The 15616-nt window shown below is 48.6% G+C and overlaps 1 protein-coding gene across 1 annotated transcript in view; it reads left to right on the top strand.

Moving 5' to 3' along the window:
• The first annotated feature begins 1893 nt into the window (after positions 1–1893).
• SLC6A11 (solute carrier family 6 member 11) overlaps positions 1894–15616 on the top strand; it is a 121836-nt gene continuing 108113 nt past the window's right edge. The window contains exons 1-4 of the mRNA XM_046645111.1: positions 1894–2202; positions 5126–5260; positions 5386–5526; positions 8836–8926. Of these exons, the coding sequence (XP_046501067.1) occupies positions 1944–2202; positions 5126–5260; positions 5386–5526; positions 8836–8926 (626 nt within the window). The 5' untranslated portion in view covers positions 1894–1943. The remainder of the gene's footprint in view (positions 2203–5125; positions 5261–5385; positions 5527–8835; positions 8927–15616) is intronic.

The following is a 15616-nucleotide window of genomic DNA, read 5'->3' as shown; positions in this document are numbered from 1 at the left end:
CTGGATCTGAACCCACATCTACCTGAATTCAGATTTACTCTCACCCTAAACACCCTGCAGGATCTTTGCTTTCAAACACACCTGGAAAGCACATGGGGATGGAGGTGTGGGAGCCACCAGCATTTAGCTGGGCGGCCAAAGGCATGAGAAAGACCAAATGGAAGGGAGAGAACAGAAAGAGACAGGCAGTGTCCAGGAAATCATGCAAGTGCGAATGTTAAGAAGGAAAGAAGGGAATAACGGTGCAGAAAGTTACCTAGGCAGGATGGGGATGGATGAGGGACTGTAGGATTTGCCAAATTAAGAGGGCTTCCAGGACTTCACAGACAGCGTTTTCAGAGCAGTGGCGGGTGGGTGCCAGATTGCTGTGGGCTGAGGAATGAGTGGGAGGTGAGGACAGGGCCGGCAGCATATAAACTTACTCTTTCAAGAAATATGATAGTGAGGGGGAGGGGAGGAAGGAGGCCCTCCCCTTTGAAGGGGAAGATGGTGGCGGGAAGGGTTTTTGGGGGGATGAAGGTGGGGAGAGATTGGAGCAGTTGTAAGCCAGAATGAAAGGAGAGGCTGAAGGCTACAAGACAGGGAGGCTCTCCCTGAGGCAGCCCCAGGGGGAGCTCCAAGGGATGGATGGAGAGCACAGTGGGTGGCGTTAGCAAGAGCTCCTATGGCCAGTCTTCTCCAGGGCTGTGAGATGACAAAGGTGGATCTGATTCTCTCTGTGGCCCCTTGCAGATCTAAAATTCTTTCCCTTTTCTTCTTCCTCCTTCCTTCTCTCCCTCCCTTCCTTCTTTCCTCTTTCTCTCTGTCCACAAATATTTAATGAGCACCTACTATGTGCTAGGTCTTGTGCTAGGCTCTGTGGCTATTATAATGAACAAGAGAGTGTATATCATCCTTATAATTGAGAGAGGACGCAGATATTAAACAAGATGCACAAACACGTGTATGTGTGTGACCGCATATTGTATATTACTCATAATTGCTAATGTTCACTGAGCACTTCCAACGTATTGAATACTTTATAAGCATTTTCTCATTAACTCCACACACAAATGAACACACAAAACCCATAAGAAGGGCACTATGATTGATATTCCCTTTTGCAGATCAGGAAACAGAGGCACAGAGAGGTCAGATGACTTCACACAACTAAGATAGGTGGAGCATGAGACTGAACTTCGATTTGCCTGTCTCCAGACAGGAGCGCTGAATTGCCACACTGTCCTGACTCATCGTGTTTAGAGCAGTGGGAGCAGGATGAACAAGATCTGGAGGTGTCCCCACCCTAGGGGAGCTCACAGTCCCTTGAGCACTGGGAAGAAACCAAGTATTCACTTCCTCCCTTTTCCCTCCAAGATTGCTCCCTGGACCAGCAGCATCCGCAGCACCCGGGCGCTTCTTAGAAACGCACAACTCCAGCCCAGCCTGACCCATCAGACCGGCATCTGCAGTTTAACAAGACCCGCCGGTGCTCGGTGTGCACGGTAAAGTTGGAGAAGCCTGGTCTAGAGCCCACTTCTCTTATCAGAGATGGGAAAGCGAGGGCCAAGCGTTTGGGGGTTACGGAGAGTGGATGAATCTCAGGGCTTGGTGTCGTCGGGAGCTCAGCCTAGGCCTGAACGGGCGCCACGGCTCTTGTCCTAAGAGGCCAGTGGGGAGGACAACGGGAGAGAAGGGCGCGCAAGGTGCTCGGCGCGCGCAAGGTGCTCGGCGCGCGCGCAAGGTGGGCTCCCGGGCCGAGCCGGGCTGCGGCGCGTGGGCGCCCTGAGGGCCGGGCCGCCGCGCCGCGTCCCCGTCCCCGTCCCCGCGCTGGCCCGGCCCGGCCCGGCCCCTCAGCTCCACCCCCTCCTCCCCCTCCCGCCCGCTCGCGCCTCCTGAAAAGCCAGCCCGCCCGGGGCGGCGGCGCAGAGCCGGGCCCGGCGCACGAGGCAGCCAGCGCGGCCATGACGGCGGAGAAGGCGCTGCCTCTGGGCAATGGGAAGGCTGCGGAGGAGGCGCTGCTGTCCGAGGCGCCGGGTGGCGGCGCCGGCGGCAGCGGGGGTGCGGCGCCCGCGCGCGACCCGCGCGACAAGCGCGACAAGGCTGTCCACGAGCGCGGCCACTGGAACAACAAGGTGGAGTTCGTGCTGAGCATGGCCGGGGAGATCGTCGGGCTGGGCAACGTGTGGCGCTTCCCGTACCTGTGCTATAAGAACGGAGGAGGTGAGGCGGAGCCGGGCCCGAACCGAGCGAGCGGCGGCCCGCCCGGGGGGCAGGGGGGCGGGGAGCGGGGGGGGGGGGGGGTGCGCGCCAGACCCCTCCCGCGCCTGCGTGTAGCGGGACCCTTGGAGCCCGCCCGCCCCGGGCCGGTGGCGCGTGAGCTGACCCGGGGCCAGGCTCGCCTGTCCAATGCGCACGCGCACGCGCCGCTTCGCACCTGACCGTGCGGCTTGTCCGCACGCGGGTACTTGCCCACCAAGTGCGTTGTGTCCCAGCGTGAGGTGCAGACGGGGATCAGGAGCCCCTGCTTTTGGTACCTGCACTGCTGTTTGGCAGGACACAGCCCCTTTGAGCCTTTCCCTGCTAGAAACCGGCCTGAGGGAAAGGGACTCTGATGATACCTGCGTAAGCGCGGGTTTTGAGCGCTTGAAATGCCCGCCTCGGTACTACGCGTTGCCTACGTGTTCTCGTTTCATCCGTACGGTCGTCTTTGTAGGTAGCGGTATACCCATTTTGCAGATGAGGAAACTAAGGGTCAGAGAAGTCACTCACTCAATCAGTGATAAAGATGGGATTCTGACACCAAAAGCCTCGTTTTAAACTGAGATTGGCCCATGTTTTGAACTGAGCGGAGAGAACTTTTAGGCGAGGCATTGCTGTTTGATTGCCTGTCCCGTCTTTCGTTTCTTCTTAAGGCCCTTTCTGGCCCCCCGCAGTTTCTTCACCTGGTCTCACAGCCACCCACAACCAACGGCAACGACACTGATTTAATGTTTAGCAAATGCTTGGAGGTCGGTGGTGGGGGCAGGAGGACAACAAGGAAAGAAAGGAGGTGGTCGTTTCTAGTGACAACTTGTCTAGGTCAGTTGGGTGGAGATGCGGCAGTGGATCCTCAGATGTCCCAGCTCGAGGAAGGAGCTCCAGACTTCAGGAGCTGCCACCTGTCACTTTCAGCAGGACAGCCAGCAGGTGCATGGCAAGGGACCTTGTAAAACCTTCTTGGGTGGCACAGTTTATCCAAGAAAAAGCCTATGTCTCTGTATTCCACCCTACTTTTGCTGTGTCCCTGCCCGTCCAGCAGATCCCCAGACCCCAGTGAAGGTGGCTCAGAAGTTGGCCGGCAGGGCCCTCGCTGTTAGGCGGTGGGGAGCCGGACTTCCTGGACGCGCAGCTGCAGGGAGAGAGAGAAGGGTACTGCTTGGCCCAGGCCCTTTCTTTGGAGACATTCATTCTGAAGGCACAGGCTGCTCCAGGCCTGCCCTGCACTGTAATGAAGTGGCCGCCGGTGGTGGTGGCTTGGCAAGAGGGAGAGAGGCAGTGGACTCGGAGACCCCAGACGTGCCCTGTGCCCTCAGCAGCGGATCCCACCTCTGTTTGCAGATTCAGCCTTTATAAGCTGCCGTGTCTGCTTAGAAACCTGTGGAAATGCTTTAGGGTAATCCCTGGCAAAAATTGTTGTAACATCCTTTTTTATACAGGAAATTGTTATGCCCAAACAGAAAGCATTCCTAAAAGCAAAAAACACAGTAAGTTGGGTTAATTACAAATTCTGCCACAGATTTAAAAAAAAGGTTGTAGTGAGTAAAGTTTAAAAATGAGTCATCTTTTTCTTCTTCTTACTCTGACTTGCCAAGAGTCTCCGTTGGATACACAGATCTTGGTTTCCTTGAGCTGGTTATCTTAAGGATTACCAGCTTGTGAATACATAGGCCAGAAGGCTTCAGAAAGTGTCATCTCTTAGTTTCTGGAGGGTTTGCAGGTAAATTGCAGCATATTAGAGAACCTGCTGCGTCTTGTTTTAATCGCTTGACTTCAGCGCACAGACCCTCTTATCCCCTTTCACACACTCTCTGCCTTCTAATGTAGTTGGGGAATCTGCTGATCAACTGTTTACTTTAAAAAAAAAAATACCTGCACAGCTCTGCTCATAGATGCCGACAATGGTTTAAAGTATTTCTTTCCCAATGTGAAACCTTGAAAGTCCTCTCTTGCCCAGAAAAGCGGAGAGCATTCCGAAACGTGGGAGATGTGGTCCTACTATCAGGATTGATCAAAATTGCTGCTCTTAATCCTGCGGTTAAAGAGACTTCATTTAGCAGAAAGCAATTTCAGTTAAGCCTTCGTTGGTGAGGTCAGCAGACGGGGAAGAGCTTGTGTTTCTATGCTTTGTTATTAGACGGGAGAGAGAATGAGGGATTTAGAGAAATTCTTTTCTGGTTGTGATAGCTCATGTTCACCTCAGTTGTTTAATTTGTTTCACCCAAAGGCCCAGGCAATGGATTGTGTTTCAAGATGGGGGCACTGAAGCTTATGGTGGTCTTTTCTCGGATTGAGTCAAAGCTAGCCTTTCTGCACAGGTTCTTGCTGCGGACTCCTTATAACTCACCTCCGTGCCTGCAAACTCCAGTGTTGTTCACTGTGGCTCTCCTTAAGAATGCTTTTCTTTAGGAAAAAGATGTTTTGCAGTTCACTTCCAAAGTACCTAAGAAGGGGTCCCCCTCGCCTGGCCTGATGAGGTTACTTTAGAATAAAAAAGGAGAATGCACCATTTGGGGAAAGAATGGATTTGAGCTGTGCCGGAGGGCAACATGTATAAATAAAAGAATCAGGCGAATACAACACTTTGTTTTACATTATCATCTTAGCTGCACAACAATTCTATGTGATAAGCACTGCAAATATTAAGTCCTAAAGCTGCATTTTGCGGATGAAGACATGGAGGCTGGGAGATATGAGGTGGACTCAGGGTGGTCAGTGGATCCCAGGGCCGTGTTTTCCAACTCTGGCCCTTGTAGCAGGAGCTTGAACTCAGGCTCAGGGAACATTAGGTCTTGCCTGTAGTAGGTGCTCATTAAAGATTTCTTGTGCTGAACATGAAGTGGTGGGGGTGCGTTTAACCTCATCCCCTTGTTTTGCGTCCTTGCAGGGGCATTCCTGATTCCCTATGTGGTGTTTTTTGTTTGCTGTGGAATTCCTGTTTTTTTCCTGGAAACGGCTCTGGGACAATTCACTAGTGAAGGTGGCATTACATGTTGGAGAAAAGTTTGCCCTTTATTTGAAGGTGAGTGTTGAGTTCATTGAGAAATGAAATGATGCCTGGGTGACGTCAGGCTGTGAAAAGTAGCTGAGACTGTTTTGACGAGGTGGAGAGAGACGCAGATCGCTCCCTTCCCTTTGCTCTTTCAGGCATTGGCTACGCGACACAGGTGATCGAGGCCTATCTGAATGTGTACTATATCATCATCCTGGCATGGGCCATTTTCTACCTGAGCAACTGCTTCACCACCGAGCTGCCCTGGGCCACCTGTGGGCATCAGTGGAACACAGGTATGGCCCCCGGGGAGGGTCTCTCTGCTGGTCCTGCTGGGGAACCTGGGGTTGGGAGGGTGTCCTTGTCCTTGAGACCAGTCCTGGCCTCTGGCCTCTTGCCATGAGTCCAGATTCCGCTGAAATTGGAGATGGGCTCTGCACTGGGTCTGGGTACATTCTGTGGGTTGCAGCCCTGAAGCCTGAGCTGAGACCTGGCCCAGGAATTGGCATGGGGAGAAGAATGGTGATGCTCTTTCCTCACTTTGCCAAACACAGAGACTGAGCCCTTTGGGCGCTGAGTGGGGTTGTGAGGGGTCCAGGCTCCAGTTCCAGCCCTGCTTCTCTGGGTGTCAGGTTTTCCGCTGTAAAATGAAGGGGTTAGACTAGATCAAGGGTCACCAACGGGGCGCCTTTAGGTCAGTGATCAGCAAATTTCAAAAATGTGTTTGGTTGCCAAAATTGAAAAACCAGAAGACTGCACGTGAAAATCCAGATTTCCAGCTTCTCTTAAAAAGTTAAAAAGATCTGTCAACACCAGGCCCACGTTCTCACATTTTTGCTTGGCATCAATTGCTACAGCTGAGAAGCGGCTGTTGCCTTTGGATAAGGCAGCATCTATCCTCAGATTGGCCACAGTCCCCACCCAGCCCACTTCGCTCACTAACTTCACCTGTCTAACCCAGGTAGATATTTGAATTCCCTTCCCCTCCCCTTGATGGATAACTTTTTAGATTACTTCTGATTCTTATGCTGTTTGCTTTTCAATTTGTCATCCTGTCAGGATTGAGTCTTATAACCTAGGGAAGGCAAATATGTGCCAATGCCGTCTACGGTGGCTGTGCTCAGAGCAGACATCGCTAATCGATTGTAGGACTCTTTCCTTCTGAGTCTGGTCTTGGCCTCAGGACCCTTCTCTGGCATCCACTGCCTTTTGATTGGAACTGGCACACACACTTTAAGCTGTTCACTATCCATGTTGTCATCTGTAGTTAGGTTGTCCTGGAAGTGACCTGTCATCCTCAAGGCTGACCTACAGTAAGACTGGGTAGGATGTTGGTCACCAACAGGAGGAACAGCAGGCATTAGGCCTAGAGAGTGCTGTGAACTTGCTTCCAGCCCCGCGTGACCTTGCCCTGCTCCCCCACCTGCCGCATTTTGTGCAAGTCTCACTGTCTGTCTGTAGGCCCTGGTTCTTAACCTTTCTTTGGCCAGGGGCCTCATAGGGATGTTTATCAAACTAAAATTCAAGGACATATTCTTGGAGGCCTGCGAGTCCTCCATGATAATTTAATTGTGTATATTTATTTTGAGGCCACTCTAAAAATATGCATATGTTCTGGGTCGTCAGTACGACCACCTTCTCACTGAGGACAGCCAGGAGATTTCAGTGTCTGGCTTCGTGCATGTTTACCGTTTAAGATGCATTCTTAGTAAATAGGGTGATGGGAGCCAAGGGAAAAGAGCAGAGAGACTTAATTCATAAGTGATGTGTTCGTTCTAACCAAAGTCCAGTTGAGAATGCAACAGACTATAGGAATGAAGGTTTTGCAAGAGTGTGGACAGAGAAAAATGGTGGTAGAATTGAGTCTCGAATAGCCCGTGGAACAGCAGGCAAGCCCTCAACAGACCCTGCCTCCCACCTGTCAGTTCCATTTTTCTGCTGGGAAATCCATCTAATTTTACAGAATGGCATTATCTTTCACATCCATTTTATGCTGTCACATTTGAATTGTATTGGGCCCATAGATTAGTTGATATTTAATTTGTAAGTTGAATTCCAGTTTATAGTTGTATGAATACTACAATCACAAAGATTTTATAACTGTTTGTACATGATTAAATACCATTTTAATAAAAAGACCTTATGAACCTTGGCCGTCTGAGAAATTTTTTTACTCTAAAAAACATTTGAGGAACACTGTTTGAGAGAATCTGATCAAAGCTAAGGGCTGTTCTCCCCGGAAAAAGGCGCAAGGGCCCTCTAGACGTTTTGCCTATAATACCAGGTTTCCAGACACGTCTCAGGACTGTGGACCCCACAGACCACCTCCTTTCAGGTTAGCACTTGCCAGCAGGGGTAGGAAGGAGGCAGACAATCCGGGGGATTTTCCCCAGCCAACTACAAACCTTTTCCCACTGATTTGTGCCCCCGTTCTCCTAAAGCATGTGAACACTTGTGATGGGTGAAACATCACGTGTAGGAGGTGCTTCCCGCTCCAGAGATCACAGATGTAGGTTGGAGGATTCGTACACTGTGAGAAGAGAGAGATGCCAGAGCAAGGCTGGACGCTGCCTCCATGCTGGCCACCGTGCTGGGCGCGGGGGATCCGAAGTGAATGGGCACAGGAGGCCCTGCCCACAGGGAGCTCCGTGAACAGAGGGGTGCTGTACAGAGGCACAGGTCTATGGGCAGACAGTATGGGCAATGACCATGGCAAGCAGATGGGGGCTTGGCTGGGGTTGATTCCCAATTCTTCCCCTAACTGGCTGGTGACCTTAGAGGAAGGAGAGAGTGTGGCTGGAGGCCCCTTAACTATTTCTGAACCTTAGGTTCCTCCTCTTCAAAATAAAGGGAGTTGGAGAAGGTGGTTCCTTGGAGGACCTTTAAATTCTAACTTTCTTGGAATTCAGGGGAGGGAGCTCAAGAAAGCTTCCTGGAGGAGGGGCTAATGGGTTGATCTGAACCCTAAAGGATGAGCACTTGGGTGTTTTTATTTGAGATTCAAATCTCCCTTGGTCATCAAGTTCCGTGAAATGAGACATTCACCAAGTCCTTTCCTGGACTGAGTGATGGCGTGAGGGGATGATGAGCAAACCAGGGACTCCTCACACGTGGGGGCTCACCATGTGTCGCTTCATCCAGTCATCACATCTTTATGAGGCAGCTGTGATATTAGCCTCTCTCGACATGAGGGAGAACCAAGTTTTGACTGCATCACTGCCCTAACGATGCCGTGACCGACCCACTCCTTTAGTCCCCCATTCCTGCGGGGCCGCTGAGCAGGGCAGGTCGATGCCATGGACAGGCCTGAGGCAGGGAAGTGGAAAAGGAAAGGAGATTCAGGGAGAATGCAGGAGGAAAGAGTGATAGGGCACATGGAGTGGGAATGAGGGAGAAGGTCCCTGCCCCCAAAGCTCGTCCTCCTGTTTGGATCAGACCAAGCCTGTCTCTTACACTGTTTGCAGTTGATTCCCCGACCGCCCTTTGAGGCATGTTGACTTGGAGCGGCCAGGTGAAAAGGCCTGGTTGCACCATCGGCTCTGAATGTTTTCCAAGATGCAGCCCTCACGGAGGTTAATCTTCTTCTATCTCTTGTTTTCACTTAGAGAACTGTATGGAGTTCCAGAAACTGAACGTGACAAACCACAGCCACGTGTCCCTGCAGAACGCCACCTCTCCCGTCATGGAGTTCTGGGAGTAAGTGGAAAATGGCTTTTCTCCCTTGGCCTGGGGGCTCTATCCTGGTTCTGCTGTGTTAGCTTTGCTGCCCCTGGGAAAAGCCTGCCTCTTCCTCCCTCCAGCCTCTCTCTTCCTGGCTTCTGTGGGCTTTTGGCTGCCTTGGAAGCCAGTGTGGAGATCTTCAGAGGTTTCCCAGAGGAGCTGCTGAGAGAAATGCTTTCTTGTTCTTTGATGACATGTCAGCATGCCTAGTTGCTTATCAGGGCAAAAAGTGCTTGGTAAAATGATGGACAGTTTAAAAATTCATTTTTAACAAAAGAGAAGATAGAGCATGCTCGCAATCAGCTAAGTCAAAAGTGTGTTTAGCCTGGAAGGCAGGAGTCTCCAGGGGAGCAGGTTAGCTTTCTTTCAGTAGCTGAAGTGTCATGTGGAAGGAAGCAAATCAACTCTAATGGATAGAGGTTATAAAGAGGCAGGTTTCAAATGTACTTAAGGAAGAGCCTGGACTCACTTCTGAAGGTTGTGCTCACCCATCCCTGGAAGTATTTGGCCAGTGTAAGGCTGCTGATCGTTGTTGGGAAATCCACTGACATTATAGGCAGTAATTGTGGATAGACATTTTCCCAGAGATGGGCATTTTTCGTCAGTGTTCCAGAGGGGTCTGTGACCAGGAGTTACAGGGCTGCCACATACGGTTGTATAAGTTGTTCACTGCACAACCCTAGGGGGCATCATTTATGTTGTGAAGTGTGCACTTCAGAATTGTGCACTGCCACCCTGTATAACTGTCCACAATGGCCCTGACTTAGGAGCTTCTCTAGCAGAGGTGGGAGGATTCCTTGCTCTAGGTATTGGGGAGAAGTTTCCTCTGTGGGTGAAAGGTTGGACTAAAGCTTTCTGAGTCTTTTCAATATGAAAAAGTCTGGCTTCGTTGAAGAACATCCGCTACCCTAATCTCTAATGCTGATTAATGTTAGTATAGGGGGCAGTGGTTTTATGAGTAATTTTTATTCTTTTCCCAAATACCATTCCTCTCCTTCCTTCTCTAGAGACCATTGTGCCCAATGTAGATCGATCATTCTCATGTTTATACTCGATATATAAAAATAGTTCCCTCGCTATATGTACCTATGTACATATTTATATATACATATAATACATTATATAATATTTATAATACATTTTATATAATGCATTAATGTATATATAACACTTTTTTGTGTGTGTGAGGAAGATTGGCCCTGAGCTAACACCTGTTGCCAGTCTTCCTCTTCTCACTTGAGGAAGATTGTCACTGAGCTAACGTCTGTTCCAGTCCTCCTCTATTTTATGTGGGACGCTGCCACAGCGTGGATTGATGAGCAGAGCTAGGTCCGTGCCAGGGTCTGAACCTGCGAACCCCAGGCCACCGAAGTGGAGCATGTGAAATTAACCACTACGTCACCAGGCTGGAATTAATTATTATATATAATACGTATACATTAATATTGTATATAACATTATATATGTATATAATATATATGTATTCAGTCATGTACTGCATAAGGATGTTTTGGTCTATTCAGACTTTATATACCATGATGGTCCCATAGGATTGGTACCATAGAGCCTCGGCACATAGGAGGCTGTACCATCTAGGCCTGTCTAAGTCCTATAGGAGAAGAAGAAAGTTTGCTCTATCCTTGTAGGTTCTTCTGGCTGATCTAAGAATTAAATTGACATAAGACAGATTGATAGAAAAACAAACAAAACTTTAGTACCACGTATACGTGGGAGAAACCCAGGAAAACTGAGTAACTCACCAAAATGGCTAGAGCCCTCACCTTAAATACCACCCTCAGCTAAAGACAAAAGAAGATGTTGGGGCAGGGAGAGTCAGGGCCTTCAAAAGGAAGGAAGGAGATTCACAGGCTGGTGAAAGGAGCAAACGTTGGGAAAACAAGTGTTTGCCCACACAGAAACAGAAGAACCCAGAGGAGCCCAACAGGCTTTTTCTAGGTTCCTCCCCGTCTACCACCCAGTTCATGTGATGCTAAGATGAGAGCTCTCTTCCAGAGACAGGTTTTTCTGTCTGAATTCTTTTAGGCAGTTAAGGGGGAGGTGACAAGAAAAACTTTCTGAATCTTTTGATTCTTAAAAAAATCAGCCTAAAATAATCCTCATGCTAAAGGGACACATTTTGTGGTGGCAGATTTTGTTCCCCTTGATCAAACTCTATGATGTTTGCAGAAGGATGAAATTGCCTAATGACGCATTTCTCAGAACGTATTCTGATCGTTAGTCAATGCATAACTCTGAGTGTGTGTGTGCATGTATGTGTGTGTGTGCATAGACAGATAGATAGATATCCCCAAATAGAACCTAGATCTTTCTTGCATGTTGTGAAATTTTATATTAGTGGTATCCATTACTTTTTTTACAACTTTGTTTCTTTGCTCAACGTTGATTTTGAGATATCTCCAAGTTGACACGTGTAGCTTTGGTTCACTATTTTTTCCTTCTGTATAGTATTTCAATGTATAAATAGACTACATTGTATTTAGCCAGCTCCTCTTGATGGGCATATAGGCTATCTCCTGTTTCCCACTGTTATTAAGAACGCTGAGTAAATGTCTCGTCTGTGCTTCCCTGTGTGTGTGAATGAAGGTTTCTAGGTTGTATGCCTGAGAGTGGAATTGCTGGATGGTAGGGTGCCTGCATTGTCAGTTTTATCAGATAATGTCAAATTGCATTCTAGAAGGATTGTTCTAATTTACTCTCCAAACAGGAATGTGCAAGAATTTCTACTGCTCCATATTCTAGACAGCACTTGGTCTGGTCAGAGTTTTCAAGTTTTGCCAGTGTAGTGGGTATGAAATTGTATCCCACTATTTTAAATTTGCGTCCCTCTAATTACTTGTGAGGTTGAGCATCTTTTCATGTTTTTCCCTCTGTTTGGGGTCCTCACCTGTGAACTTCCTGTTCATTTCTCTTTGGATTGTTTGTCTTTTCTCATAGGTAGGAATTCTTGATACATTGTAAATATTAGTATCTTGATACATTCTGTATATTAGTGTCTTTGCTGCAAATAGCTTTTCCTAGTGTGTGGCTTTTTTTTCTTATTTATTTATGGAATACAGCAATCTCAGTTTTATTTAAGTCAGATTTGCCAGTCTATTCTTTTTGGTTTGCACAGTTGGTGTCTTATTTAAGATATATTTCCTTACCCCAAAGTTGTAAAAATTTTCTATATTTTCTTCTAAGAGTTCTGAAGTTTTATGTTTTCACATTTAGGAATATAATCTACCTAGAATTTTATTTATGCATATGGTACAAGGTAGGAATCCAGCTGTATTTTCTTATAAAAGTAACCAGTTTTTCCAGCTGTATTTACTGAATCCTTCGTCCTTTCCCTATTGATTTGTAATGCCATCTTCCATATATAGTTTCCCTAAAAGCATAGGTCTGTTTTGGGGCTCTCTGTTCTGTTCCGCTGGTCTCTTTGGCTAATTGTGTGTCAATACCACACTTACAGTTTTATTATAAGCCTTGAGCTGGTATGGCAAGTCCTTCACTTTGTGCTTTTCCAAAATTGTCTTCCAAATAAATTTTAGAATCAGCTTTTCAAGTTAAACAATAATAAAGAACGGGACAACTCCAGGGGATTTTGTTTGGAACTATGTTGAATTTGTAGGTGAATTTGAGGACAATGGACATCTGTGTGATGGAGCCTTTCCACTCGTGAACATGGTGTAGCTCTCCATTTATTTAGAGCTTTTTAAATGCCTGATAGAGTAGTGCTGCTTAAATGTGGTCTGCAGAGCAGCAGCGTAGAATCACCTGGTTAGAAATGCAAATTCTCCAGCCCTCTCTCAGACCTACTGAGTCACAATCTCAAATAGAGCGTCCAGAGACACGTGCTGGAGAGGAGGCTGCTGTGGTGGGAGGGCCTCTGTGGCCCATCCCAGCCCCATGGGGCTGTGGTTTCCCAAAGGAATGTCACAGAGGCTTGTTTGAGACCTGCACATTTAGGGGTCTGCAGACAAGAGCTCTCTGCTCCCTTAGAGAACCCATCCTGAACCCCTACACTGGACGAAGTCTCTGTGTAACTTACTACTGTTTTGCACTGTTGATTTCCTTCGTAACATATGGAAAACCTCGAATTGTTATTTGTGCAATGTGTTTGTTTGTTGTCTGTATTCCCCGGTAGGCAGCCATGAAACAGCAGCTTGTCTGGCTTTACTCACTGCTGCTGGCCTGTGGAAGGCCCCCCAGTGAATATATACGGAATGGATAGATGCATGGGAGGAAGGCAGGCAGGCAATAGTTTCTAGAAAGTGCTATATGAGAAGAGTCAAAGTGGGCTCTGGCAAGAACTCATCCTGTCACTGAGCTCCCAGCCAGCACCATTGATTGCTTCCTGGGTCCCTTTGCAATATCCGTATCACCACTTATGTGGACAGAAGGTGGTGGGAGGGGTCGGTTAGTCTCCATCCTCATGTGTAACTGGACCTTTTGGCCTGCTACTTGACAACTGAAGGTGAAAGTCCGTAGGTGAATGAACCCGTGGTTCTAGTGTTCAGATTGCGTCTGTACCATCTATGCCGAGTTGAATTCTGCATCCTAAAAGTACTCAGTTACTGGTGCGACACTCACCCCTTCGTAGGATGCTTTTGTCAGACAACTCTGATCCATCTTTTCCCCAAAGGTGAGATTGGAAGATGGAGCCTGTGTGAGATGCTCATAGCATCCTATGAAAAACTGTTGGGGCCACGGAAATTGGAGAAGGGCTGAAAATGATGCCCTTCAGTAAGAACATCTGTTACCTTTGATTAACCCAAATCCCACAGCCTGTTTTCCTGTGGAGTCATTTGGCATCTTTCCCCTCCTTCCACCACCCTACCCCCAATCCCGGCACACTACCGTTCCACTAAACACACTCTGACGACACTTCGCTAGGAGGAAGTTCTTCCTTAAATTCAGCTGACAGCTGACTTCTGGGCTTTGGATGGGACGTGGCTGATTCCTTTCCCATGTGATGGCCCGTCAAGTATTGGATCAGGTGGCCTCAAAAACGTTTCTCCTCCAGGTCTCTTCGCTGTTCCTTATGTGGCTGGCTCGCGGATGCCCCACCGTGATGTGTGTCTCCCCTGGGCTCCTGTTGCCCTTTTCTTTCTGCCTCTGGCTGCAGGGGCCTCATTCAGGGCCACATTGCTTGGTCACCCTTGACCAAATTGCCTTGGCTGTCTGCTTGTTCATGCCTTTCACAAACGTCTGAGCTCCTGGTGCGCATAAGGACACTGTGCCTTGTCTGGAGGAGGCAGAAATGTAAGACACAGTTCACACCCTCTAGAAGCAGAGGTGAGACAAGCCCGTGGATCACCATAAAATCAGTTACAAGGTGTTACTTCCCTGCTCACGACTGGCCCTGGCTTCACCTTGACCATAGGCACCATAAGACAAGGTGGCCCAACCCACCACCATCTTGAAGGTTCATTGCCCTTTTCAGGGTATAATTAAAGCTGCTGGCTTGGCCAGTGAGAACAGCATAGTCCCTGGGTCAGCCCTGGGCTCTGTCTCTGGCAGGGGGCCTATGGGGCAGGGGCAGTTTGTCTTCCTGCTGTCAGATTTCAAAATCAGGCTGTCCTGGTTTCCCTTAGTAACTCATTATGCATCTGGCATCCATGCATTTGTCTCAATATGTTTGCAGTTCTAAATTTTGAGCCTGTATCCTCTGGTGGGACTGAGTGCTGTCAAGTGTGTGACCAGCATCGTGCCATCAGAGAGGCTTTGATCTGTCCTCACATCCCTTTCTCAAGCCCTCCAGCCCCGTCAGTTGAGGGTTTTGCGGGCAAGTCCGTGCTGCTATGTATGCAGTTGAAATCGTTTTTGTGTGGCGTCCATTCAACAAACATTTGTTGAGCGCATATTGTGTGCTGGGCCTGAATTAAGTTCCAAGGCTATGCGGTTCTGTATCTTTATTCAGAAGGATGAGGCATGTCTTTCTGGTTTATCTTTACCGGAGGAGTTTTTTTCAGTTTGTTTATTTCTAAATCACATGGCCACTTGAATTGATTTTCTTCGGCCGCAGAGTTTGGGATCAAAGGAGCTGGAGTGGAACCGAATTCTCTCTGTGGACCTGGCCGGCCCCACCTCCTTATCCGACCCCTCTCCCCGCTGCCCGTTGCCCTCCTCCGCGCTGGCCTGCCTTCTGTCCTCTGTACGTGCTGGGCTTGTCCCAGGATCGATCTCAGGCTTTCGTTGTTCCCTTCTCTGAGAAGATTCCGCCCCGCATCCTTGCGTGCTGGCTCCTTCTCACTGTGTCTGCATTCAGATGTCATTCGGGAAGCCCCCCTGGACCACCCCGCTGACTCGGCAGCTAGTCCATCTCTACCCCTCACTCTGTTTTAATGTCTACCTGGCGCTTAGCAGAAATGCTCGCGTCTTTGTTTACTTGTTTATTCTCTCTCTCCGCCTGTTAGACTATGAGCCCCATGCTAGCAAGGACTGTTCGCTTTTATTCCCTGTTGTCTTGCCAGCACGTTCTAGGTGCTAGTAAATACTGGTTGAAATGCACGAGTAGAAGAGTGAATAAATTAATGAAAGAGTGAATGTTCCTAACCCCTTGGAGTTCAGTGTCCTCATCTATAAATTGGAAGCGGTGATGGTCACCCAGCTGCAGGGCTGGCAAGGCTGAGATGAAGACGAGACAAGACCTTGCCTGTACGG

The sequence above is a fragment of the Equus quagga genome, chromosome 1, assembly GCF_021613505.1.
Source record: "Equus quagga isolate Etosha38 chromosome 1, UCLA_HA_Equagga_1.0, whole genome shotgun sequence".
Lineage (NCBI taxonomy): Eukaryota > Metazoa > Chordata > Mammalia > Perissodactyla > Equidae > Equus > Equus quagga.
The sequence above is the reverse complement of the archived record's forward strand: the minus strand, read 5'-3'. Positions and strand labels throughout refer to the sequence as shown.